A 26,055-nucleotide genomic window follows, 5' to 3' on the forward strand; every position below is an offset into this window, starting at 1 on the left:
GGAGTCTGCTTAAGATTCTCTCTCCCTGGGACGCCTGGGTGACTCAGTCGGTTAAGCATCTGCCTTCAGTTCAGGCCATGATTCCAGGGTCCTGGGATGGGCAGGGAGTCTGCTTCTCCCTCTCCTTCCCGCTTGTGCTCTCTCTTGCTGTCTCTGTCACTATCTTTGTCTCTCTCTCTCTAAAAAAGAAAAAAAAAGATTCTCTCTCCTTCTGCCTCCCCCCACCCCCCAGCATGTATGTGCACTCTCTTGCTCTCTCAGTTAAATCCATAAATAAACCTTAAATATAAGAAAAAGAATCGGATTTGTAAATGTGGATGTTTGTGGGAGTTCATAGTGGGGTTTTCAAAGTGGAGATACACCTGTTTATCAGATTCCCAAGAAATGAACAGTATTGGCAGCTGCATTGTAATGCAATTTAAAATGCAAGCCTTGGAGGTTTTTGTTGAATGCTGCCAAGAAAGGAACTAGTTCAGCAAGAAAGTATAATCCATCAAATGTCTTCCTTGTTTGTACATGCTTCTATTTTTAAGTTGACACAGAATGCCCCAGAAATGAAAAACAACTAGAATTAATAGGGGAAATTGCCAAGAGTTGTGCATGTTGTCAGACATGTGATGACTTCTCTATATCAACATGATTTCCTGAGGTTAGCCAGCTAGGCAGGGGGCACTCACAGCAAGAGCACAGGACTACATCCGAGAGTCATAAAATTGTACCTTAGAACTCCCCGCCTTTTCCAACACAAGGGAAGTGACTTCACAGGTCGAAACCATCTGGCTATGGGGAGGTAGTGGAGATATTTACTACTTACTGCATGTCATGGATGCCCCCACATTTCCCCACCAGCCTGTAGTGTGCAGGGGCATGAGAACTAGATCTGGCCAAGGGGTGGTAAGAAGCAGAAACATGTTACCTCTGGCCTGAAACATTTCAGTTCCTGCTTCCTCCACCCACTCTCTAGACCTGCCACAGTAACCAAAGAGGTCAGGAGTCACAAATGGTGCAGCTACAAGATGTTGAGCCTCCATCAGTAGTCTCAGCCCGAGTGTGGTAAAGCAGATCCCCCCGCTGACCCATGTTGGACATGTAGCATGAGTGGAGAAAAAACACTTTTGTTTGTGTTAAGCCACTGAGATTTGAGCATTGCTTGCAATGCAGCATAGCCTGGGTTACACTGATACAGTGAGCGTAGCTGACTCTGCCTTATTAATGAGAGCTAACACTGTTGAGTGTGACTCTCTAGTCCAGGTACCACGCTCTAAATTCCACATGCATGATCTGGTATCTCGCTCCTATTTGCTTTGCCCTTCAGCATCTTCAAGTCTCTCCAAACTTAACAGAGCCCTCCATCTACCTCCCTTCCTCCTTCAAATCCTGTCTCCTGTCCCCTCCTATCCCATGTCTATCTCCGATGTCTAAAGTGTTTACCCTCACTTACTTCGCTCACCCACTGTGACTCACTACTCCAGTATTGTTTATTCCTCCATCACTCTACCAAACACCTCTTTCCAGCACCAGTAATGATCCCTGCGTCATGAAATTCAGGGGGCAATTTTCACCTTATTTCATTTCCCAGCATCATGTGACACAACTGACCACACTCTCCTGTTGAAACCATATTCTGGTCAACTCTCCCTCTGTGGCTCCTTTCTGCTTATCAGCTTCATCATCTCTTGCTGGGCTCTTAAATGTTGGCCCTCAGCAAGACTCATCCCAGACTCTCTTTGCTTTTTGTTCTATAGCCACTTTCCAGTCTTTCACCTAGAAGTCTTTCCCAAGGCTATTTACACCCAGGCACCCCCACTTTGATGCCTTAGTGTGCTCAAGGCTGAACCATAATGTTCTCTTCACCCCACCTACCTAATTCTACCCTTCCTTCTCTTTTCTCACTGTTCCCCATCTTAGTAAATGGTACCACCCTTCCCCTACTTGCTTATGTTGGAAACCCGGGAGTAGAGTTGTATCAATACCTTCTGGAATGCTCAGCAGCAAAACATGCTTTCTCTTTTTGAAAATAAATGTTTTTTTAAAAAACCTAACCATAACTAAAGAAAGTCTTTAAAAAAAATCTTATCTCCCCATAGTGACTATTATGATGCTTTCATAACGAATATCCAAGTTTTCCCAAGATAATTTAGGGCCCTTCTTTGCTGTCATTCTAAGAGCCTTTTGTTAGTCCTGTGCTGCCTAAGAGTTAATAGTCAGATAGCATTTCCTGTTGACTCTATCTCCTAAGACATTTTCAAATCTGCCTGCTCCAGATCTGCCAATACACCATATTTCAATCCATAGTGACGGTTGTCTGTATATCTGCAATAACTTCTGAACCCTCATCCATTGCTCCAATTTATTCCCCACAAATCAGCCAGGTAGAATGATTCCAGGAATACACATAGCTGATCCTGTCGCTCCACTACCTAAAAACCCTTAATGGCTTCCCATTGTCCTTAGGATGAAACACAAGATCCTTAACAGGCCCACCACCCTGCCACTTTGCCATGAGCCAGTGTCACCTCTTTGAGCTCCTGGAAAGAGCTATGTTCTTTATGAGCCTTTGCCCACGATTTACTTTCTGCCCAGAGCTCTCTCACCTTTCCCAATTCCTCCTTCAGTTCTTAGATTAATGATGTTTCTTCAGATAAGTGTTTCTTAACCTCTCATACCAGGTCATTGCTCCCCCTTAAACACTTTCTTAGTACCTCCCACTTTGCTTTGCATGTAAATGATTATTTGTGTATTGCATCGTTTAATATCTTCATCCAGTTTTAATCTAACTCCCTGAGAAAGTCAGTAACATGCTCTAGTACCCACAAGGTCCTTGAGTCCAGCTTGGATTCTACAGCTGATGCCCACAACTACCACATGTACATACATTTACTCATCCTGGAAAATGACTTTTTGCCTCTTTGTTTTATGAGGCATGGGAAACTATCATTTGGCTGTAGAAAGGTAGCTCTGGATGAATTCTAAAGCATTTTCTGTCAGTGATGGATTGCACATCTCAGCTTTCTTCTGTGGGAGGACAGAGGGGGCCATTCAAAGGACAGGTTGGGCTGGATAAGCTAGACCCCAGGTCTCCTCCATTATATATAATCGCCACATCCATAAAAGGGAGTGACATGAACCACGCTAGGGGACTGCAGTAGGACTCATTCATTCGATAAAGATTTAATGAGCATCTAGTATATGGAAGGTCTCGCTTTACAGGCTGGGAATCCAAATGCGTTTTGAACGTTTAGCAGAGTCCCTCTTTCAGTTAGTTATAGACGGTCACTGGTATTGTTAGTTATGTGTCTACGTTTGCGTCGGTCACACAGCCTGAGTGAGAGAGCAACTGATATTTGTGAAGTTTGTCATTATCCATACAGGGCAGGGTCCCCGCGGGGCCTAGATATCCACAGACCTCAACGCCGCGCGCCCTCAGAAGCGCCACTGCGCGGCGTGGCCGTCCCTCCCCTTTCCTCCCCTCCCGGCCACCAGAGGGCGCGCGGCCTCTACCGCCCCGCCCGCCGCGTGTACGCCTGCGCCTGCGCCGAGCCGGCCGCCCAGCCTCCGTTCCCCTCCCCCGGCGCGGCCCCGCCCTGCGCCCTAATGTTCCGCCTCCGTTGCCCCTAGCGGCTTTTTGTTGACTTCCGGGAGCACGGTGGTAACCTATGTCCGGGTTGTCGCGATGGGGGCCTGGGGGGCTCCCGCGACCCGCGTCGGGTCTGAGGCGCTGCCATAGACCCCACCGAATAGCCCCTGGCACCTTCCCGGTTCAGGCGCAGGCTCCCCGCACCGCCCTCGGCATGGGGGAACCCGAGGAGGTGATGCCCGGTGAGTCGCGTCCGCGGTGGTGGCGGCGGGCCGGGAGGGAGGGTCCGCGGGCTGCGGGCCGGCGGCCAGGTCCCGCCTCCGGGCCGCCCCGTCGGGGGACAGGCCCAGGCGGCAGCCGCCGGCCTGCGTCCGGAGCTCCGGGCCGCGCCTCCGGGAAAGCCTGAGAGGAGCGGAAAGGGAGGAAGGGGGGGCGGGGAGCACAGGGAAGGGGGTGCTTGTGTTTCTTCTCTTTCTTTTAAAATAGGCTTTAGGTGTGTGGGAAATATCAGGGAGGGAGACAGAACATGAAGACTCCTAACTCTGGGAAACGAACGAGGGGTGGTGGGAGGGGAGGAGGGCGGGGGGTGGGGGAGAGTGGGTGACGGGCACTGAGGGGGACACTTGACGGGATGAGCACTGGGTGTTATGCTGTATGTTGGCAAATTGAACACCAATAAAAAATAAATTCATTATTAAAAAAAATTCTTGAGGAAAAAAATGGAATCAGTAATCAAAAATAAAAAAAAATATGTGTACGTTCATTGTATGTTAAACTTACATTTGTTGTGTAGTATGTATGAATGCATGTGTATGTATAATGAATGTATGTATTTCTAAGTGAAAAAAATAAAATAGGCTTTAGATGAGCTTCTCGGAGGCAGAGGCAGTTTTTATCTCCCTATAAACTTCCCCAAAGTACCTCCTTCGAGGTCCCCAGAATCCAGTTATGTACTGAATGCGGTAAAGAGTGCGTTACTACGGGGCGTGGAGTAAAAAAGGGGAAAACGCCTTTGGGAAAGGGGGCACGGGGGCAGCCATTATTGAGTGCTTGTTAAGACTTTTTCCCTTAGCTCCGAAATATATTTGCCATTGCGACCTTGTACCACGTATATAGTGTAACAGAAATAGACGTTTCATGAAATACTGCTTACTCTAACCGCTTGGTATGCTCTCAGATCCTCTCTATAGTACACTCCTTTAAAAATGGTAATCGTGATCCACTAAATTGATTTTCTGACCCACCAATGGATCAAGACCAACAATTTGAAAAAACACTGCATTACAGAATCAAGTGTGTGTGTAGCGTTTTCTGCCAAGCTCTTGGCTCTAAGGTGATTATATTCCTGACCTCCTGGAGTTCACATCTGGTGAGAGATACTAGAAAGTAAACAAAATGACAGTACTATGTCACAATAGATACCAGTGGACAGAGCAGAGCCACCAAAACCAGGCTTGGGGTAAGGGTATCAGGGCAGGCTATCTGGGAAACCAGAATAGGACAAAACAGTTAAGATTATTCATTCTAGAAAACCCCAGAGTGTGTTCTAGAACCTGACCTCACAGATCTCAATTATTACTTTGAACTGACCTGTCTCACAATTGTTTTCAAACGGTTTTTATAGTGGTTAGCTCCTTGTACGTTGTTTATTATTAGTACTTCTGTTCCCCTATGTTTACTTTATGGCATCCATTAGTTTCTTTCTGTGTGATTATTCTCCTTGAGATTCCCTCAGAAGTTAGATCTGGCCTTGTGTGTGTGTGTGTGTAAATGGTTATTGGAAATTGGTAGGGATTTTTGGTCTCTAAAATGGTACTGAGCCAAAATACAAAATAGTCTTGTGAATACTACTCAGATCAGGTAGTATTTAATGACCTAATTTAAGAGTGCTAAATCTCAACATCCTGTATTGACATGATGCTAATGAAACTCAATACTGTCCTGTTCCTGTGTGTGGAGAAAAGCCTTCCATCACGGGCTAGGCCATGAGGTGTTAACCGGGGTTAACAGGGCGCGGATTGTATCAATCAGCCCGTTCCAGGGCGCAGATGATCCACCTGGGAACAACAGGACTTTTAGTAATGTAGGGCTGCCTTACTTTTTTTATTTTTTATTTTTTTTACTTTACACCAGTAAATTAATAATGCATTCATGCATTAGTAGATTTCATAAATAAAAACAGAATAAAGTCTGAGGAGTAAGACTGAATTAAGGTAGGAGGAGGATGTAAGCAGTGCCAAAGTGGAAACAAAGCTCTCATTAGACAAGGAATCTGTAGAGATAAATTACTGAAAAAATAGTTTAGTAATAGACAACATAGTAAAAGTTATAAAACAAACTATCATATATTTGCAGGTTCAGGTGCTGTGTTTACATTTGGGAAAACTCAATTTGCTGAAAATATTCCCAGCAAATTTTGGTTTAGAAATGATGTACCTACATTTCTTTCATGTGGAGATGAGCATACTGCTGTTGTTACAGGTTAGTATTGAAATCCTAAATATTAAAGATGTGCTGTGTTTTAAACATGTTGAATATATACTTTCTTTTACCAGAGAATTCTTGACAATTTGATTCACCAAGAGAGTGTTTTAAATTTTAAATCCCCTTGGTATATTTAAATATGATTTTCTATACACACTACTTTCTTGGAATAAATTTATTTTAATATATCTATATAATCAGAAGTGATTACTGCATAATCTTACAAACTTTTTATACCTAACAGAATCCGGTAACCTGTATAGATGGATAGTTAAAATAATTCATTTTACCCCAGGTAAGGTAAGCTGTTTAAAACAGAAAAGCAATAAAACTTTTAAGTGTAGCTTTTTTATAGCTTTCTGATGACTTCATCTCACATCACTTTATATTGAAAATGCTTCAATTTCTTGTGTTTCTTTCCTTCCCACCAGGAAATAATAAACTTTACATGTTTGGCAGTAACAACTGGGGCCAGTTGGGATTAGGATCAAAATCAACTGTTAGCAAGCCAACGTGTGTCAAAGGTTTGGGGTCTTCTTTATTGTAAATACTTTAATTACATAAAGTACTTTTATATTGATTGTGATGTTATTTAATATCATATTGGAAATAGTAAAGCCTTTAGTTCTTTATTTTCCAATATTTATTGACTATTTTTGACTCTATTTTTTTTTGTGATATTCAGAACTACTTTTACATGTTAGGGTCTAAAAATCACATTTTAACCCAAAGACCACAAAGGAAGTGATTGATGATTCTTCAGTATTGCACTCAAATATCCTTTTATTTTGCCCTTTGGTAACCTTCTTAAATATTACTGTTATTGTACATACAAAGAACAATGGATACAATATATTAGAAGTTTGAACTTTGTCTCAGAGTTGTGGGCATCATGGTTCTATGTAGTTGCTGGTTTTATAACTTATACTTTACCCTGCAGTGTATAGTGAGTAGATGTACTAAACAAGACATCAGGACTGGGGAGTTGATTAGTACTAGTGTCCTTACAAGAACAGGACAAAATATTTTAAATCAGAACTGTCCCAGAAAATACAGGGTGTATAAAACCTTTACAAAGCTTTCTTGGCATTATGTGTACACCTTCTATTTGCTTGTAACTTGTGAACATCAGCTAAGCTCAAGTGGTGTTGGAGATTCTTTGGGATGTGACAAGAGCAGTATACCTTCTTAGCCAAAATTTTAATTTCAGCTCAAAATTTCATTGTAATTTAGCATATCCACACTATTTATATTGTTATGGAATTTTCAAAGGATTCCGCTTGGTCAAAAAGTATTTATTAAACACCATCTACTAAACCCTGGATTGTTTTTTTTTAAACCTTGGGTTTATTCAAATAAACTTTACTCTCAAATATCTAATAGATGAAGTAATAGGATTGTCTAAACTATGAGATCTTTGACACCAGGGACTCTATCTTAGTGATCTTTGCAGCTTCTGTGCAAAGAATTTAGGAGATGTTCTATAAAACTTTTTTGAATACATAAATGAATGAAGAGCTTTAACATGGGTTATGCCTATAAATATTGGACTTATAGTGTTTCATTGTGTGAGGTAAAAGGTGAGCTTGACAATGGTGATAGCAGATAAGGGAATAGATCAGGTTGGTGAGGAGGCAGCATAACAATACAATGGATCTCAGTACATATTAATTACCTGTGAAGGTTTTAAAAATAGATGCCTAGGCCTTACCTCAGACCTACTGACTCAGATTCTCCGGGCATCGGACTGAGCTATCTATTTTTCCCAAGGCTCTGCTGGTTATTATGATGCATGGCTAGTTCTGGAAACTTGAGGCCTATTAGTTAAGAACATCAACTTTGGGATCAGGCTTAAATCTCACTTCTGCTTAGTTACCATTTGACCTGGGTTATTTATTGCTTTTGTAACCATAAAATATTTTAATTGTCATTTTTTTATATTTTTAGCTTTAAAACCTGAAAAAGTGAAATTTGCGGCCTGTGGAAGGAACCACACCCTAGTTTCAACAGGTGTAGTATTCAATCTGTATGACTTCTTGCCTGATTTGAGGACTGAGTTCTCACTCCAGTAATGTTTGTGACTTTGTAGAATTAATAGAAGTGGTACTGTGGCAATAGTAAGATTAGGATTTTTAGAAATGTAAATGGTTAGCACACTTGTTTTCAACAAATGCTGCTGAACAAATTGACAGCCTAATCACCGAGCAGCCTTTGAGCAGCCTTTCGTACCTTCTCCCCCTGACTACCCAGCCTCTTCTGTCTTCAGGTTACTCTCACTGCCTCCGACCCCTCCTCAGGAAAGGGCCCTCAGCCCTTTGCCCTCATTCATATTTTTTCCTTGCTAAAATGTCTTTCTTTTATTCACATTCTTAGCTTTTAAAATCTAGGATAAGTCGTCTTCCTTGGAGCTTCCTGTGCCTATTCAACTTTGACTCCCATAGTGCTCTGAACTGCTTTAGCATTCCACTGACTCTGGTTCATGCCACATGAGTTAAATTGTGTGGCCTTGTAGTATGTTCCATTGGAAAGGTAGTCTTGCTTCCTCAATTAGGTCTCTCACCTTTTCTAAAATAATATGTAACTTTCAGTTTTTACTGGTGCAGGCTGATTTTGCCCTCAGCTTCCCCTCTAATTTAGCAAGGCTTTAACTTCATGTGCATTTTTATGATAGATACAACTGATTTTTTAATATGTGTGTGTCTTTTAAAATCTTCATTACTTTTGAGCTTACTGGCAATGTCTATTGTCTAGGCATGATACACCTCATATTTCGTTAATAAAGTTATTAACATACATTTATATAGTGTGTACAATGAGCCAAGTGCTGTTCTAAAAATTTTATAAATGTCAACTAATTTAATCTTTATAACGTCTCTATGAAGTTGGCAGTATTATTACCCCTGTTTTGCAGATGAGAAAAATGAGCCACTGAGAAGTACAGCTTACCCTAGGTCACATAGCTGATAAGTGGCAAGCCAGCATTTGCACCCAGGAAATCTGGCTCTACAGTCCTTTCTCCTAAACACAATATTATGCTGCCTTCCTTTTTAGCTAGAAAATTAAAATAATTACACAACATAGAATTTTCATGTTTCTAATTATATTCTTTTTGGATTTGCCTCATTTTCCTTGTTACATTTTATCTCAACTTTAATGGGTATGGAAGTTAAAATTAATGAACCACATCTCTTTTAAAATAGTTTGATTTGGATTATAAACTAATTTGGAAATTGCTTTCCTCTTTTTGCTCTGATTTAATAAAGTGCTGCATTAGCGAGAAAATACATTCCACACGTTCTGTGCATTTCAATTGCTACTTAAGCTCTAGACCGATTTAGAAAATCTCACAAAAATGTATGACCTCGGTTGTTTTGCTTTATTTTTGACAATGAATCGAAGTTGTTCACCAAATGGTGGGATAATGTCAGCTTTCAGCTTTCTTCAGTGTTAATAGAGGAGATATCTGGTAACTGGCCTGTCTCATAAAGATAGTGACTATAGTATATTGATGTTTCCTTTTCCATGTGCAGAAGGAGGCAAAGTATATGCAGCTGGAGGAAATAATGAAGGACAGCTGGGACTTGGTGACACTGAAGAGAGAAGCACTTTTCATCTAATTAGTTTTTTTACTTCCCAGCGTAAGATTAAGCAGCTTTCTGCTGGATCTAATACTTCAGCTGCACTAACTGGTGAGATTTTGTTCCACTTCAGCCTGGGATCCGTCCCTTTCATTTAGACCAGGATATACCAGCCACGGCAACTGAGGACAGCATTGCTGTTTAGTTTTCTTTCATTAACTATGTGTTTTCAGAAGCTATAAAAATCAAACTTTAAATCATGACATATATTACAGCTTTGTGCTTTTTTAAGAATTAGATGTAAACACACACTTAGCTGCTATGCTGTCCATCTACCCCTGGAGATAGTAAATATTCTCTTCATCATGTGTTCTGAACATTCTATTTGTAGCTGTAATAAAGTTGCTAATCAGAAACAGAAATCTTTTGGATATATCTCTGCGAGGCACCTGCCTGCCTCAGTTGGAAGAGCATGCAGTTCTTGATCTTGGGGTTGTGAGTTTGAGCCGCACCTTGGGTGTAAAAGTTACTTAAATAAACTTTCAAAAGTAAAGTAAGATATGGTCTATATTGGTCATTGCATCTCCGCCCTCCCTCTTAAAGCCCATATGAGAAATGTCTTTAAAATTGGAGCCAAGATACACCTGCCCTCTGTGAAGAAGCTGCCTGGACTCTCTGTTCCAGTTGAGAGAGCTGTGACTTATGGTACTTCCCTGTCAGGAGGGCTGGAGTGAAATCTGTGGTGACACGTCTACAGTACTGTCCTCTGTCCACTTAGCATTTCAGCATCTTTTTGGTTCTCATTTTCAGTTTTCCTTTTATTTGCCTTATTATTAAATCATTTCGAAGATTTAAAAAATTTAAAAGGCATAAGTCTGGATAATTTCCTTTCTAAAGTATTTTACCTAGCTTAACTTTTTTTGCCATTGAAACCCTAATCAGAAAGAACACAAGCTAATGTGTTTTCGAGTTACTATATGTGCTAACACACGTCCTTATTCTCTGAAGCTATGTTTTGTGTTTTCAAGTATAAATTGTTAAAAAAAAAAAAAGAAGTGAAATGAATTTCTTTTTATTTTTTGTCTTTGTTTAAAGTTTCATTTTTATAGTGTTCCCAAGAACAAGGTCCTCCAGGCCCTTTTGACCCAGGAGATGTCCAGTGCGACTCATGCTGTCATTCAGTTCAATGGCAGGCTGACTGCTTGAAGAAACATTTGCTGTTTAGAGACAGTAGACCAAAAAAAGGTTATTATAGGGAAGAACATTCTGTCTTTGCTGTTGAGATAAAAATATGGACATGATTTGGATCATGTTGTTCTTTGTCCTTTATCATCATAGAAGCCTTTCATAATAGAAATTGAACTCTTAAACAACTAGCTGGTGTGACTGTCTTACTATAATTTTTCTATCACGACACACAGTTTTTCTAAATTTTCTTTTTTTTAAAGATTGATTGATTGATTGATTGATTTATGATCGAGAAAGAGGCAGAGACACAGGAGGAGGGAGAAGCAGGCTCCATGCCAGGAGCCCGACGTGGGACTCGATCCCGGGACCCCAAGATCGCGCCCTGGGCCAAAAGCAGGCGCTAAACCGCTGAGCCACCCAGGAATCCCCAGTTTTTCTAAATTTTCTAGTGTAAAACATGGGATACACTAAGTGAGGCTGTGTTGGAAATATAATAATTTGATAGCCTTGCTACCTCTTAAAACCTTTTTTTACCCTCCTTGTGTTTTCTTTATAGAGGATGGAGAGCTTTTCATGTGGGGCGATAATTCTGAAGGGCAAATTGGTTTAGAAAATGTAACCAATGTGTGTGTCCCTCAACAAGTGACTGTTGGGAAACCTATCTCCTGGATCTCTTGTGGATATTACCATTCAGCTTTTGTAACAAGTAAGACAGAATGTTTTGGATTCATCATGTTACCTCCGACTTCTAAGTGTTTACTCAATAATGAAATGATCTAACATTCTACAGTTCTGTGGAAATATTGCTGTGGCAGTCTATGGAATGAAATAATTTTGGTTCATTTTGGGTCACAGTGTGTCTCCATTTTAATAATAAGAGTTTATAATTTCAAACTCACTCTGACATGTTAACATTTTTAGTGAATATTAGAAAATATTAGAAAAATGAAATGTATGTTAGAACCTTCTAGACTTCAGTTCTCAAACTTCTTGGATTCCTTGGTGTTGGAAATGAGACCTATGGGCCACTTTCCTTTGGGTGCACTTGCCTCTGTACTTAGGCTTACTCTACTCTTGTCCTGATAATTTGCTTTTATTTCAGTAAGAGAGTCATAGACTTTTCATTGTGAGAGTAGGGATGCAGGATAGATGGAAAAGGAAGATGGTACAGTATGAGATATGATTTCCTTTGCTCAAACTTTGCTTAGCATCCCCAATCTCTCCCTTTATGGGGCTCCCTGGCAACCTTTTCTGCCTTAAATAGGGTAAATGTTATAGTCTGTATCTCCACAAGGAGTGATAGAAGTATGATCAGTCTTACTGGTGATTTAACAGCTGAAACACCTAGAGGAAATAGTTTTGTGGCCCCTCTTAGATCTCTTTAAATCTTGATTTTACATTTACTCCTTTTTCCATGCACCTCAGATTCAGATTTAGAAAGTGCTGATTGACCCATCCCAGTTGCCCTCAGATTTACCAATGAATTGGTAGCACCATGGTGCTAAGAGAGGGCAAACTCCAACTCAGCTGGCATTGTTCACTGCTGTATCAGCTTGTATCTTGAACAAACTAATAATAAATATCATCAAATGAGGGAGTGAGTGAATGGACAATTAATTATGTTCCTTGGAACAATGCTACCCACCAATTTATTGGCAATTTTCAGGCTCCTGGGGTTGGTGTAGTCTGTGCTCACTTTGTTAATGAGACAGACAAACAAAAAAACACAAATGAAAAAAACAAAAATCCCAAGCAAAAGCATTGTCTTATATTTAGATTTTAATAAAACTGCCAAATTCAGTAGGAAAACAGGGAATTACTCATTGTAGACAACAGGCATTACATTGAGCTTTTTTGTTTTGTTTGTATTTATGGCTTTTAACAGCTTTATTGGGTGGAATTTAAGAAACAAGTGAGCAAAGGGAAAAAAAGAGACTCAACTATAGAGAACAATCTGATGGTTGGGGGGAGGTTAAGTGGGGAATGTGTAAGATAGGTGATGGGGATTAAGAAGTACACTTGTCGTGATGAGCACCAGGTGTTATATGGAAGTGCTGAATCACTATATTGTACCCCTGAAACTAATATAACAGCTAACTGGAATTAAAATTTAAAAGAAAGTCAAAGGACATATGCAAAACCAGCTTTATTAACATATAGCTCATATAGCATACAATTCACCCATGTTAAGATGTCAGGAGCAGCAGGAATTTATAGACAAAAATGGAAAGAAACTCATCTGGACTTAGTAACTCCTTTCATACAAAAGGCAGGAAGCATGGGAAAAAGAGGAAGGGTGCTGACAGATCACTTCTGTGCCAGTGTTTGCTAAATATAGGAAGCTGTGGTTCAGAAAACTTCATTTTCTATGCCATCAATCCAGAAAATCAGTAGAGCTGGGTTTGTAGTATTTGACCCAAGTTTTAAGAAGTGGTGCATACCATGTGTGTTGGATGTCCCACAACTTCCCTAACTTCTGTTTTGCTAGAAGGATGCTCAAGCTTCAACAGCAGGCTATACTCACAGCTAAGAGCAAAAACAGCTGAAGGGAGATCTGTGTCCTCCAGAGGAAATGTAGCATACACTTCCTAGTCCTTCCTCTTCCAAGGCTTCACAGGACATTTTTTGTCTTTGGCAGTGAACTACATTCGTTTCCAGAGAAGCCCACTCTATTCTCAGGGTCTTTGGCTTTTATGTTTCCAGAGAAGCCCACTCTATTCTCAGGGCGCTGGTTGTGTAGACATAGCCTACTAGCAACTAGTCATCAGCAACTGAAACTCCCGTCCCTCAACAATGCAACCAAATGTACATCATCAATATTGATGGTTGTGCAAAGCAACCCTAAGAATCCAAGCTGGCCTAATTCATTGTTCGGGTTTCAAAATAAAATCAATCACTAACATAAAGAACACTCCAAGGGCCACATTCCCAGGGGTGGTAAGTGGTCAATCATGGTTCTCTTGGAGACATGCAAATAATAACCAGATATACTGTGTTACCTCTTTCCTCACATGAATGATATGTTTTGTGTCAGATTAGATTATATATATGCAAAGGTTTTTAAATTCCTGCCTTAGAAAACTCCATTTGGTTCATAGAAATGCATTTTAAAGAGTTCCTGCTTTTAAGAAGGTCATAGTGTGATATGTATAGTAACAGAAGCAAGTTAGTAGTGTTGGAATGGACAAGACAGTGATGAGATGTCATTCCTTGATAAGAGAATCTTTCTGGAGGAAGTGGCACTAATTGAATAAAATCTGCTATCTTAAGGCTCACTCAACATATTCACACATAAATGCATTCTCTAAAACAAGTTTCATAAAATCAATTATTCATTTCTTTAACAAGTATTCATTAAATATTTCATATACTAGATACTGCTATGTTCGTGGAGTACCAAAGTAAACAAAGCAAAAATCCATGTCCTAATGGGGGCTTAATGTCTAGTCATTTTGCTTTACTATAAAAGGAAGTAGAAGAAGTAAGATGGTTGCTATGCAAAACAGCTGAAGTCATTTTCTAGTTCATTAGTAGCAATGGTCATGAATTCATAAAGATTTTGGATTAGCATAATCAAAGGGAAAAGAAAATCTTAGCTGTATTTCCTTACCATACAATAAAAATAAGAAAGGATAATTGATCAAGTTGTCGTTTTCTAAGTTTTTTATTGAATAAGAATGTGGACCCCCAAAACTAGTATTTTGTCCATAATTATGTCGTCCTTGATCATTGTTCTTTTCCTTCAACAGCAGAGGGACAACTGTACACATTTGGAGAACCGGAGTGTGGAAAGTTAGGTCTTCCCAATCAGCTGCTGGTCAACCACAGAATGCCCCAGCCGGTACCTGGAATTCCCGGGAAGGTGGTCCAAGTAGCTTGTGGTGGAGGGCACACAGTGGTTCTTACAGGTACGTGTGGAGCCTGCTGCTCCATCCCCTGCTTTCTGTGATGGCTAATAATTAAATAAAAATTACACTTCCTTTCTTCCATTGTGATAAGAACACTTGACATCTGTTCTACTCTTTTTTACAGATTTTTAAGTCTATAATGTGGGATTGTCATCTATAGGCACAATATGGTACAGCAGATCTCTAGAACTTGCCTTGCATGGCTGAAACTGTATACCCATTGATTAGCTGCAACCCTTTCCCCTTGGCAGCCACCACCGTACTCTGTGCTTCTATGAGCTTGACTTTATTGGATACCTCGTACGAGTTGACCTTACATCTTTTTTCATTAAGATCCCCATCTTTTATTTCCCATCTTCTATTTCCATAGTTAATACACATTTTTGGCCTATGAAAGAAAATTGTAAGTAGAAAACAATCGTGTGGAATTGTTTTTGCTAACCTAATGGACATTTTAATAATCTTAACACCTTAATAGCAGCAGATAACGTTTGTAGCTTGTTTTCAAGGAGTTTTCCTCATATGTGTGTATCTAAAATTGATATCATTTTTTCTGAAATACCTTCTTTTCCCTGTTCATGCTATTTCCTACATGACATTAATAATTCTTTCCTTTGTGATATTCACAATGTAAAAGTTGGTAATTTCTTGGTAATTTTTATATCCTATTATAGTAATTCATCAAAAAGTGTTAAGATTTTAAATTACTGGTGATAAAGAAAGTTAGAACCTTAATAGCAATGTCACTTTTGCCTTCCAAATTTTATATTTGATATGACATGTCATTTTTCAGGATTTTAGTCAATATGGTAAAATATACATACTAGTTGATTAATATGCTTGCTAAATTACTGCCCCCAAATTTGTTCAGCATTAGATTTATTTAAGGCGAGTAGCATACAGATAATACAGTTAGTGAATTATTATATTTTTTTAGTCAAAAGGAAATTAAAAGTTCCTGAAGTCACACTTAATCTTCAGTAACCCAAAGTTAGCAGTGTTGTAGGCAAATTTTGAATGATATCCAATTCTCAGATGATTACTTAATGTTGCAAGCTGATTGAGTGATATTTTATCCTTAGATTTTCCTGTCTTCGATTGCTTTTCCTTGGCTTTTTGTTCTAGTCTCAGTCATGCTTATTAAGCGGTGGTTTCCCAGAATTACAGTTCCCAGATGGAATCTTTTTCCAAGTTAGAAATAATTTTTTTCAAGGCCTCCACTCTAAATTTGGAAATAATTCTGAGGTTTAAGATTTCTTTGAATTTCTGCTAACAAAATGAATTTTCATATATTTTTAATAATATTCTATGAATTAAACTTAGAAATTAATGTGTTTTTTAAAAAACATTTTATTTATTAGAGAGATGGAGCAGGGGGAGAGGCAGAGGGAGAAGCAGGCCCCCTGCTGAGTAGGGATCATCCAGAGCCAGAGGCAGATGCTTAAGTGACAGCCACCCAGGCACCCCAGAAATTAATCTTTATAAATTATCTGAAAATGTATTCTGTAGGCAGAAACTCAACTTAACCTTTAAATGTTCTGTATTTTCTCTAGTTTATACAAACATTATAGAATTTATTAGGTGATTGAATGTTATTTTAAAGGACACAACTGTTAATTGTATAATAATAATGTCATTCAAATATGTAAAATACCATTGCATAAAATGACACCCAGATAATCCATGATATTTTTAATTATACTTAAAAATTTTAAATGTACTGAAGTGTGATATTTTCTTGCAATATTATAGACTTTTTTAGCTTTCTGTGGACTTAATTTTGAGATTAAAAACTATATTGCCAGAAATTATTCTCTCTGGATTTTTGCAGACTTTGGGATCTCACAGACCAATAAAGTTTTTCTATTTTAATTTTTTAACTTTGTGACAAGAGTATGAAGACCAACAGATGGTTGCAATCTTCTGTATTTGCATTTGGCTAAATATGGGCAATGCATTAAAAATGCAGCCTTTTTGCTATTATATCATAAATAAGGGGTCATTTCAAAACAAAAATTAAAAAGCTCTCAGTTTTATTGTAAAAGACACTCTCTTAAATTATATACATTTGTCTGTATGGAAAATTTACTACTTGGCCTATTTTTTTGCATTTCTCCATGGAACTGTGAGAGCTTCATTATGAGCCAGCCCTAGTGAGAAACCTGTGTTTCAAAATACAATGTAGACAGAAATTGTTGTAAATGATAAAGAAATGGGAATGAAGCACATATTGGTTATCAGTTTGATTAAGTACTAAATTGAATACCTAAGAGTTATAGAATACTTTGCAAAACCCTAAAGGAAAGAATAGCTAACCATCTGTTCTAGATCATTCCCTTCACTAAAGGAAAGGGCTTAGATTAGATGATTCTATGGGGATCCTCCCTAGCATTGTTTTTCCTTTTGTCTATTAACTCTGATCTTAAATTCCATTTGGGTACCATTCATTAAAATACTTTAGAGATCATTTAAATTAGTTCATTGCCAATGGATTTATTTAAAACATAGTATTTCCACGTGACTTTATAGAGGTTAGAAAATACAACTACTAGTTGATTAGTTTCTCCTTAGACTTGAGGAAGCAGTGGACTGCTGTTGAGAAAGTGTCAGCTTGGAGCGTGGGATACACTAAGTGAGGCAGAGTGGTAGCTGTAATCTGGTATGTCATCCACAGTGTTACCAAAAGCCAAGAAAGTCCTGGTTATAAGATGGGCTCCACAATGAAATCTGGATCCCCAGGAAAAAATAAGAATTTATCCTAACTTCTCTAGATTATATTTGGACAAACTCAGGATCTCTACAGGGCAACAAGTTAGTAGTCATGAAATCAAATGTATTCTGAAAAATCAGAATGATATTGATATGAAACCACCTAATAAAATCTGTTTTCCTAATAAGATATTATTTGTCAACCTCGAATTACATTGTTAAATATCACAAAAGTGATAAGGCCAAAAATTGTATTAGTTGTTTTTTTTTAATATTTTATTTATTCATGAGAGACAGAGAGAGGCAGAGACACAGGCAGGGGAGAAGCAGGCTCTATGCAGGGAGCCCAATGCAGGACTCGATCCCGGGACCCCGGGATCATGACCTGAGCCGAAGGCAGATGCTCAACCACTGAGCCACCCAGGCGTCCCTGTATTAGTTGTTATATGTAATGTCCTTAGGTTTAAAAAAAAAAAAGTCTTAGGTCATTTTTTTTTTTTTTAAGTAGAAACAGTTATCACTGCTAACCAAACAAGTACCTGAAAGTGAACCCAATAGGATAAGGAGCAAAACTTTTGTCACGTGACTCAGGCTGCCCTAGTGGCCTCATTTCACAGTCCCATCTCAGACAGCCCACCCAACCTAGACTGATCACTGGCCAGAGAGATAGACAGTTGTTTTCATTTACGCAGCATTCTATTATTAACCTAACATTCAAAACTGGTGACATGCCATGTGATTATTAATTAAATTAAGAGGTGGTACTTTTTACACTAAAATAAGGATCTGTTTTTGCCATAACCTCAGTTTGGCTTCATATCCTTGATGCAGCATATATTCTTTAAGAAGTATCAACTCTCCATCTTGTTTATGAAGTAAATGTTATCAGACAGGAAAAATGTAAAACCATATGACAGTAGATAGGTGTTCATCAGCATCCTCCACTGTCAGAATAAGATGAGTTGATTACTTTTTAGAAAACTGCTTTTACAACTGAATGTCCTACGTGTTAAAATCTACCTGAATGTTTTCTCAGGTAAGCCTCACAGCAACTCTGTTGGGAATTCTGACTTAACAGAATTTAGGTAACTGGCCTGCTTGCCACAGCTAGTAATAATGGATGTTTGGACACCTGCCTGAATCCAAAGCTCTGGCTCTTCCTCTTCCTCCTGTAGCATGGAGGGGCGATGTGCAGGACTTTGGAGAAGGAGACCATGGTTCCTGACTCAGGGCCAGCCAGAGTATGTGTCTATAGGGACCCTTTCGTCACCACTCATTTATCCTGTTTTTGTGCTTTTCCTTTTATCAAGAACGTATGAGTTAATGTTTACTAAATTATTGGAGGTCCTTTGGAGTCACTTAAAAATATTAATATAAAGGAAAAGCTTTTGTCCTTCCTTTCATTATTATTGTACTTCCTAGTAAAGGAACTTTACCTGTGAATACATCAGGCATATCTACAATTTTAATTTTAATTTTAATGAGTTTTAATTCTCATGCAAATTCACCTCTGAGATTGTTTTACAAAATAGATTACTCTGTTAAACTGTTTTTGAAAAGTAAGGAGTTCTTCTGTAGGAGACACTACTCATTTGTTTTCTTTAAGGCAATGTAAGGAATTACCTTAATGACAGTTGTTGCTATTTTTTTGAAGAGCTGAGGGGTAATTATAAGGACATGTTAGGTAGTAGTTCACTGGCTGATGTGTCTTTAGCAATTCTTTTTATGATTATATATGAAAGGTAAAATCAGGCCTATGCCATAACTTCTACAATTGTGTGCCTTGTCATTTTTCTCCTCCTTCATCATTGAGAATGTACACCTAAGTATTAGGTATTCTTACATGGATATTTCAAAGGCACTTAACTTTCACAAAAGTTTGAATGTCACAGATTTTCTAGATAACGATGATAGTTTCTGCTTCCCTGCAATCTTTTTCTTGAATTTGCTTATTCCCTTTCAGAGAAAGCCGTGTATACCTTTGGGCTGGGACAGTTTGGTCAGCTGGGTCTTGGCACTTTTCTTTTTGAAACCTCAGTGCCCAAAGCCATTGAGCATATTAAGGATCAGAAAATAAGTTTTATTGCCTGTGGAGAAAATCACACAGCTCTGATAACAGGTACAGATGAGAATTTCTGTTATGTATTTATAGAATGGGGTATGTTTTACTACAAAATAAAAACTATGTGGAATGAATGTATCTAACATAAGCAAAGGAGAAGATAGAAATTCTTGTATTATATGCCAGAGTGTAAAGTTGTAAACTCTTTTAATAGTTAAGTTCGATTTCAAATCAGTGTAAATGATCCAAAGATTTAGAACCTCAGAACAAGTCAGTCAAGTCAGAGGTAATATCATAGTATTATACTTTGGCAGAAAGCTGGACTCCTTTTGAAATTGCACCTGTTTGAAGGCTCTTAACTCTGCTCAGGCCAGAGGGAAAAGTCTTACAAGAAAGAACTTTAAAACATTCTCCATGTTCAGTCTAACCCAGTTACATACAGGCTGAGTAATTTCCTATAAAGCTTTTGCCGCTAGGAGGTGTTTTCAGGAGTAACTCTTGGCTACTTTCTCCACAGTGATAGAAAGGTACCTCAAAGGCCACTAAGTGGATAGCTGGGTCCTCTAGAACTTTTGCTCTGTGCCTTCTCCTTTAATCCAGGGAGATACTGCTTATTTCTCAAACGCAAAAACTAGGTGCTGCCATTTTGGACTCAATAAAGATTCTCCCGTAGAAATAACTCACTTACCTGTAGGTAACTGATGCAGTCCACAATTGTAATTGCTGTGGGACAAAAGTCGGCAGTAATTTCACTATTTCTAGCTCACGTTTCTATCTAGAAATGAAGTAAAGCATTAAAAAGGCAGAAATCATACAATATTTTGAAATAAACCAGATACTGGTATTTCTACATTTGTTTCCTTTTCTCTAAAAAAGCTTCTGCTAAATGGAGCACATCTAATGGTATCTAGTTGGGGGAACTAGTAATCTGCAAATACAATATACTACCATACACTGTTCTTTCTTCCCCAAAGAGCCTTTCAGAGAGAACTACTTGCCCATTTTCAAGTGTCAATGTCCTTGTTAATGTAGCATGAAATAGAACTATATAGAATATAAAGAATTATTATTCAGTCATAGTCCCAGAAGAGTTGTTGATATGTATCCTTACTGCAGGGTCTTAATGTCAATTTCACTGTCCTTACTGCTGTTTTTCATCAACCCTAAATTGCCATTGATGGGAAATACATACTTTTTATGGATCATCTAACACACAATTAGATTATTTGGTTAAACTTTAATACTGCCTTTCCCCCGGATGAAAGAAGTTCTAGCACAAATAATTGAACATTAACTTTGTTTGCATTTTGCTCATAAAGCTTCCTCAGGGGACAGGTGTTATGAATTTTTTTTCTTCCAGGACTAATGAGAGATGTATAATGAGTTATCTGTAAGTTCTTACCAGTTCTCCATTATGTAACCAGTGGCTCATGGTTTAAAAAAGCTCTCGAGTTGGAAATTCAATCAGGTAGCTTGGATCAGAGATTATCTTTTCTTGCTAAAGATAATCAAGTTAAAACACAAAGCCTAATAAAATGCAATTTGGATAAAGAAATCAAGGGTCAGAAGGGAAAAGGATAAGGAATATATATAAAGAAAGGAAATAAATAGCTAATAGTAAGAATTATAAGAGTCTAGATTTGGGGTCTAAATACTGGCTATTGCTTATTAGTAGGAAATCTGTTTTCTGTATTTTTTAAAGATTTATTTATTCGAAAGAGAGGGAAAGCAAGAGAGATAGAGCACACAAGGAAGGGGGCTGAAGAAGAGGGAGAGAAAATCTGAAGCAGACTCAGTGCTGAGCACGGAGCCCAATGTGGGGCTCAGTCTCACGACCCTGAGATCACCACCTGAGCTGAAACCAAGAGTCAGACGCTTAACTGACTGCACCACCTAGGGGTCCCTCTGTATTAATTTTTGAACTTGACACATTACTGAATTATGTTATCATTCCCCATCATTTTTCCTTTAGTTCTCTTGGATTTTCTTAGTACAAGATTACTTTGCCTTTTTAAACTAGAAGTTCCCAGATGTGATCTTATCATTTCCTGGCTTAAAACCATTCATTCAGGGGCACCTGGGTGGCTCAGTCAGTTAAGCATCTGCCTTTGGCTCAGGTCATGGGATCGAACCCTGCATCAGGCTCCCTGCTCAGCAGAGAGTCTTCAGCAGAGAGTCTGCTTCTTCCTTTCTTTCTCCCTCTTCCTCTCCCCCTGCTTGTGTTCTCTCCCTCTCCCTCTCAAATAAATAAAATCTTAAAAAAAACATTTATTCAATTTATTGCCCTTGAGAGTTCAGAAATTCTTAATATGAATTGACAGGGTCCTCTGTGATATGGTTCCTTCCTACCTCTTCAGATTCATCTCATACCACTGTCCCCTCTGTGCTCCAGACACATTTGTTGCCTTTCAGTTTCTTGACTGTGTTATGTTTTCTCTTGATTCAGAGCCTTCATATGTGTTCCTTTCTTACAGCTAAAACCCTGATCATCCTTCAGGTTTCAGTTTGAAAGCCTTCTCTAATCCCTAGACTAGAGGGAAATCACCCTCTTCTGCCCCCTTTCCTTCCCTGGCCCCCTTGCCTTGCCTACACAACCGAGAATTATCTGGCACCAAATGTCAATAGTGCCAAGGTTGAGAAACCCTGGTGTAATCAATGATGTGAGGGAAAAAATAGATTGTTTTGGAGCATGGGGGGGTCAATACAAAAATCTTCTCCTTGAGAAGACAGCATACATAAAGAGATAGTTCATGCTGGGTTGCTGCTGTCCTACACAGTGCCTCACACGACCGGGCTTCCAGTTCACAAACCACCAACAGCTTAGTGATTTATTCTCAGGGTATCTGTTGCGTAATGTTATGTGTAGAACCACAGAGACCAAAGAGAGTGTGGAGATATCAATGGATCAGAGTAAATTCAGTGCAGCATTGGAGGGAGAAATTATAATTGCAGTGTAAGTAAATATATGTGTCTATTTACAAATAGATCCATACAAGTAAGGCTTTTTATAATTCTTTCTTCTTGCACTTTAGATATGGGTCTCATGTATACTTTTGGAGATGGTCGACATGGAAAATTAGGACTTGGACTGGAGAATTCTACCAATCAGTTCATTCCCACTCTGTGCTCTAATTTTTTGAGGTTTATAGTTCAATTGGTAAGGGCATCACATTTCCCTGTTTACATTTTCATATTCCTATATTTGAGTCTTTCAGTATTTCATTTTTTTCTTTCAGTATTTCATAGAAAATAAGTACTTTTATGTTTGTATGAAAGAATATCATGGCTATATCTAATCAATATACCCATTTCCTAAAAGCCAAATGTCAGACATCAGGCCACTCAGAAGATCTGTTCCTTTCCTAGTTCTCCTTCTTTGAGCATTGTCCTTTTCACCCTAACTTTGACCTCCTGCTTTGTTTCCTGTGTCTCTTGAGAGCCAGAACTTGTACCATGCCTGGAAGCTTGGTTGTCTCCTCCAGCAGCCAGCAGAGTGTCTGACAATCAATTCTAAATATTTGTTGAATTAGATATTACTGAGACTTATTTGAAATAATCATCATAATAATTTTACAATATTATGAAGGAAAGTTTCAGAGTATGCTATTCTTATAACCATTGTGTAGAACACTATAAAATTGCCTAAAAATCTATGTATTGCAAATACTATACAATGGTTTTTTTAGGCGTTTTGTTGAAAATCAATTATTTCTCAAAATCCTTTGAATGTTGGTTTCATTTTTCATTATACCACCATTGTGCACACTTACATTTCCCTCTAAGAACTTTTAAGCATTGAACTTTAAAAGTGTTCATGTTTGGAGACATAATTATCCCAAGAGACTAATTTATTCTTGGATCACTTTTTTCCAAGTAGAACTTCTCTGGGTAAATTTTTCAAGGTGTTAATATTACTCCCAAATTAAAATAACATTTTCTAACTTGTGAGGAGAAACATAATATGCCAAATAAGTTGGAAGTAAAATGGTATGTTACACTTGTTCTAATTTTTAATTGTAGTGTTTAAAGAATACATATTATAATTTGTGTGTTGTGGGTATGTTGGGGGGGTTGCAGGCAGACTACCTAGGAAGTCTACCATTAAGAAAATGATTTGTAGCTGAAAATAGTTAAAAATCCATTTGTGTTTGAAACCAGTGTCAATTAATCTGTGGTTTTATGCTGCAGGTGTCTTGTGGTGGATGTCACACACTAGTTTTTGCCACTCCACGACTTGGTGGGACAGAAGAAATGGAGTTAAAAGAAATAAACAAATCTTGCTTCTCTGCAGCAACTTCTCTGTCCCTCAGCAATCTGAGCTCAGGAATTGTACTGCATCAAACTCTATCAGCACGTGTGCGGCGGAGAGAGAGGGTATAGAGTTGTGGCCAGTTCTATATCATTGCATTGCAAAGAAAATGGGAAATAAAACTCATTTTCTTTTTTAATCAAAGAAGAGTCTTTAAAGATAGATTTACTAAATAAAATGGTTAGAGTTGCAGGCTTACAAACTTAAAGCAAATTCAGAGTTAAGCTGTTAAACACACAAATGAGAAAATTAAAATGATCATGGATAACCTTGACTTAACAGAATGGACACAAGGATACAAAGCATCCTTTTAGAGGCCTATCTAAGCACTTCATATTGAATGCTGAATTGTTTTCTTAACTCTAGATGGATTGACTTTTACTTTGCTTTTTATCTTTTAGTTACACCTTATGGGCCGTGGAAGGTTATACACTAGAAACAATGAAATGTGGGAAACAGAGAAATAAAGACTTTAGTTTGAGATAGGGAATGTTCTTTCTCATTTAAATTTAGAGGTTCTCATTCTTTAAAATTATTATTTCAATGACACTTATATTAAAAAAAAGAAAATGTCAAACATTCCTTTTTTAAAAAAGTTACTTTAAGTTCCAAAGCATATTCCCTTTGAAGTATAAAGGTTAAGTTTGGCTTTTTGTTTTGGAAAAGTATATATGGAAAGACCGAAAAATATCGATATTTTGTAGTTGTTGGTTAGGTCTTGTGACTAATTTTTTGTTTCCTAGAGAAAGCAGAGAAAATATACCTGTGCTTTTCCCCATCATGTGAAAAACAGGCTTCTAAATTAACTAAAAATTTAGAACAACTTAGATTCAGAGATAACAGAACAAAACATTTTTGCATCCTTGGGGATTATTTAAAAATGAATGTGGGACAGTGGGCAACTTTGAAGTCTCTCTCTCAAATATTTTTATCAACTGGGGAGCAGTTACTGTTATAATATACTGTTATATATTAAATATATAACATCATCTAAAAGTTTATTTGACCTGTTTATTTTAAAGGAGAAATCACCTGATTCTTTTCAAATGACACGAACACTACCTCCAATTGATGGGATTCCTATGCCACCTGTTTGCTTTTCCCCCAGTCCAATTCCTTTCTATATGGCTGCAAGTAATTGGTCAGGGAAAATGACACCTGAAAAGGAGGGCCTCACGCAGCCAGAACCAGGTAACTCTGTGTGCTCACAGGAAAAGTGTACCTTTTATTCCTCTTGTTTTCATGTTTATCTTAAGGTGTTTCGACAGTTGTTTTCTTCATCATTAGAGACTGACGTCTCATTTGAGCTCCAGTCCAGGGAAACTCTTACAAATACAAAGCATCATCAGTAACCCAAAAAATCCCATGTAACAATAGCAGCCTATTTTTATGGAGCAATGTATAACATATGTAATACCTTCTCTTACATGATCTCCTTTAAACCCTGAAGCAACTCCATGAAATAGGTGGGAGTTATAAACTTTTCATTTTGATAGATATGAGAAGTACGTAAGGCTTGAAGAGACTGAGTGACCTGGCCAAAGTTATTCAGCTTATATGAAGAGAGCCGAATTTGAATGCAGATCTTCTGGACCTGTGTGAAGTCTTGCATTTAGGCAGTATAGAGCATGGGGCATGGGGATGCCTGAGTGGCTCAGTCGGTTAAGTGTCTGACTCTTGATTTTGGCTCAGGTCATGATCTCAGGGTCATGGAATCGAGCCCCACCCAGCATAGAGCCTGCTTAAGATTCTCTCTCCTACCCCTTCTCTCCTTACCCATTGCCCACTCACGTACATGCTCTATCTCTCTCAAGAAAAAAGAAAGAGGGATCCCTGGATGGCGCAGCGGTTTGGCGCCTGCCTTTGGCCCAGGGCGCGATCCTGGAGACCTGGGATCGAATCCCACATCGGGCTCCCGGTGCATGGAGCCTGCTTCTCCCTCTGCCTGTGTCTCTGCCTCTCTCTCTCTCTCTCTCTCTCTCTCTGTGACTATCATAAATAAATAAATAAATAAATAAATAAATAAATAAATACCTTAAAAATAAAAAATAAAAAAATTTAAAAAAAAAAGAAAGAAATAAGAGCATGGGGTATGGAGTTAAATTGATCTGGGGCCAGATGACAGCTCTGACATTTATTAACTATGTGACTTGCTTTGGGAAAGTTACTTAATTTCTCTAACCCTCAGTTTTCCTATCTTTGAAATGAGTTTAATAATACTTCTTTTTTTAATTTTTTTT

General features: G+C 38.4%; 1 protein-coding gene across 12 annotated transcripts in view; it reads left to right on the forward strand.

Annotated features, from left to right (window-relative positions):
* Positions 1-3,398: 3,398 nt before the first annotated feature.
* RPGR (retinitis pigmentosa GTPase regulator) overlaps positions 3,399-26,055 on the forward strand; it is a 55,551-nt gene continuing 32,894 nt past the window's right edge. For 3 of the 12 annotated variants that reach the window (XM_077889465.1, XM_077889466.1, XM_077889467.1), the window contains exons 1-11: positions 3,561-3,819; positions 5,933-6,058; positions 6,493-6,585; positions 8,009-8,071; positions 9,592-9,750; positions 11,384-11,533; positions 14,577-14,735; positions 19,408-19,563; positions 22,539-22,663; positions 23,695-23,880; positions 24,838-25,006. In XM_077889465.1, the coding sequence (XP_077745591.1) occupies positions 3,657-3,819; positions 5,933-6,058; positions 6,493-6,585; positions 8,009-8,071; positions 9,592-9,750; positions 11,384-11,533; positions 14,577-14,735; positions 19,408-19,563; positions 22,539-22,663; positions 23,695-23,880; positions 24,838-25,006 (1,549 nt within the window). In that variant the 5' untranslated portion in view covers positions 3,561-3,656. Of the gene's footprint in view, positions 3,820-4,941; positions 5,037-5,932; positions 6,059-6,492; positions 6,586-8,008; positions 8,072-9,591; positions 9,751-11,383; positions 11,534-14,576; positions 14,736-19,407; positions 19,564-22,538; positions 22,664-23,694; positions 23,881-24,837; positions 25,007-26,055 lie in introns of those variants that run through there. The other 9 variants (XM_077889468.1, XM_077889469.1, XM_077889458.1 and 6 more) reach the window with 8 other exon arrangements.

This window comes from Canis aureus, chromosome X (assembly GCF_053574225.1).
Source record: "Canis aureus isolate CA01 chromosome X, VMU_Caureus_v.1.0, whole genome shotgun sequence".
NCBI lineage: Eukaryota > Metazoa > Chordata > Mammalia > Carnivora > Canidae > Canis > Canis aureus.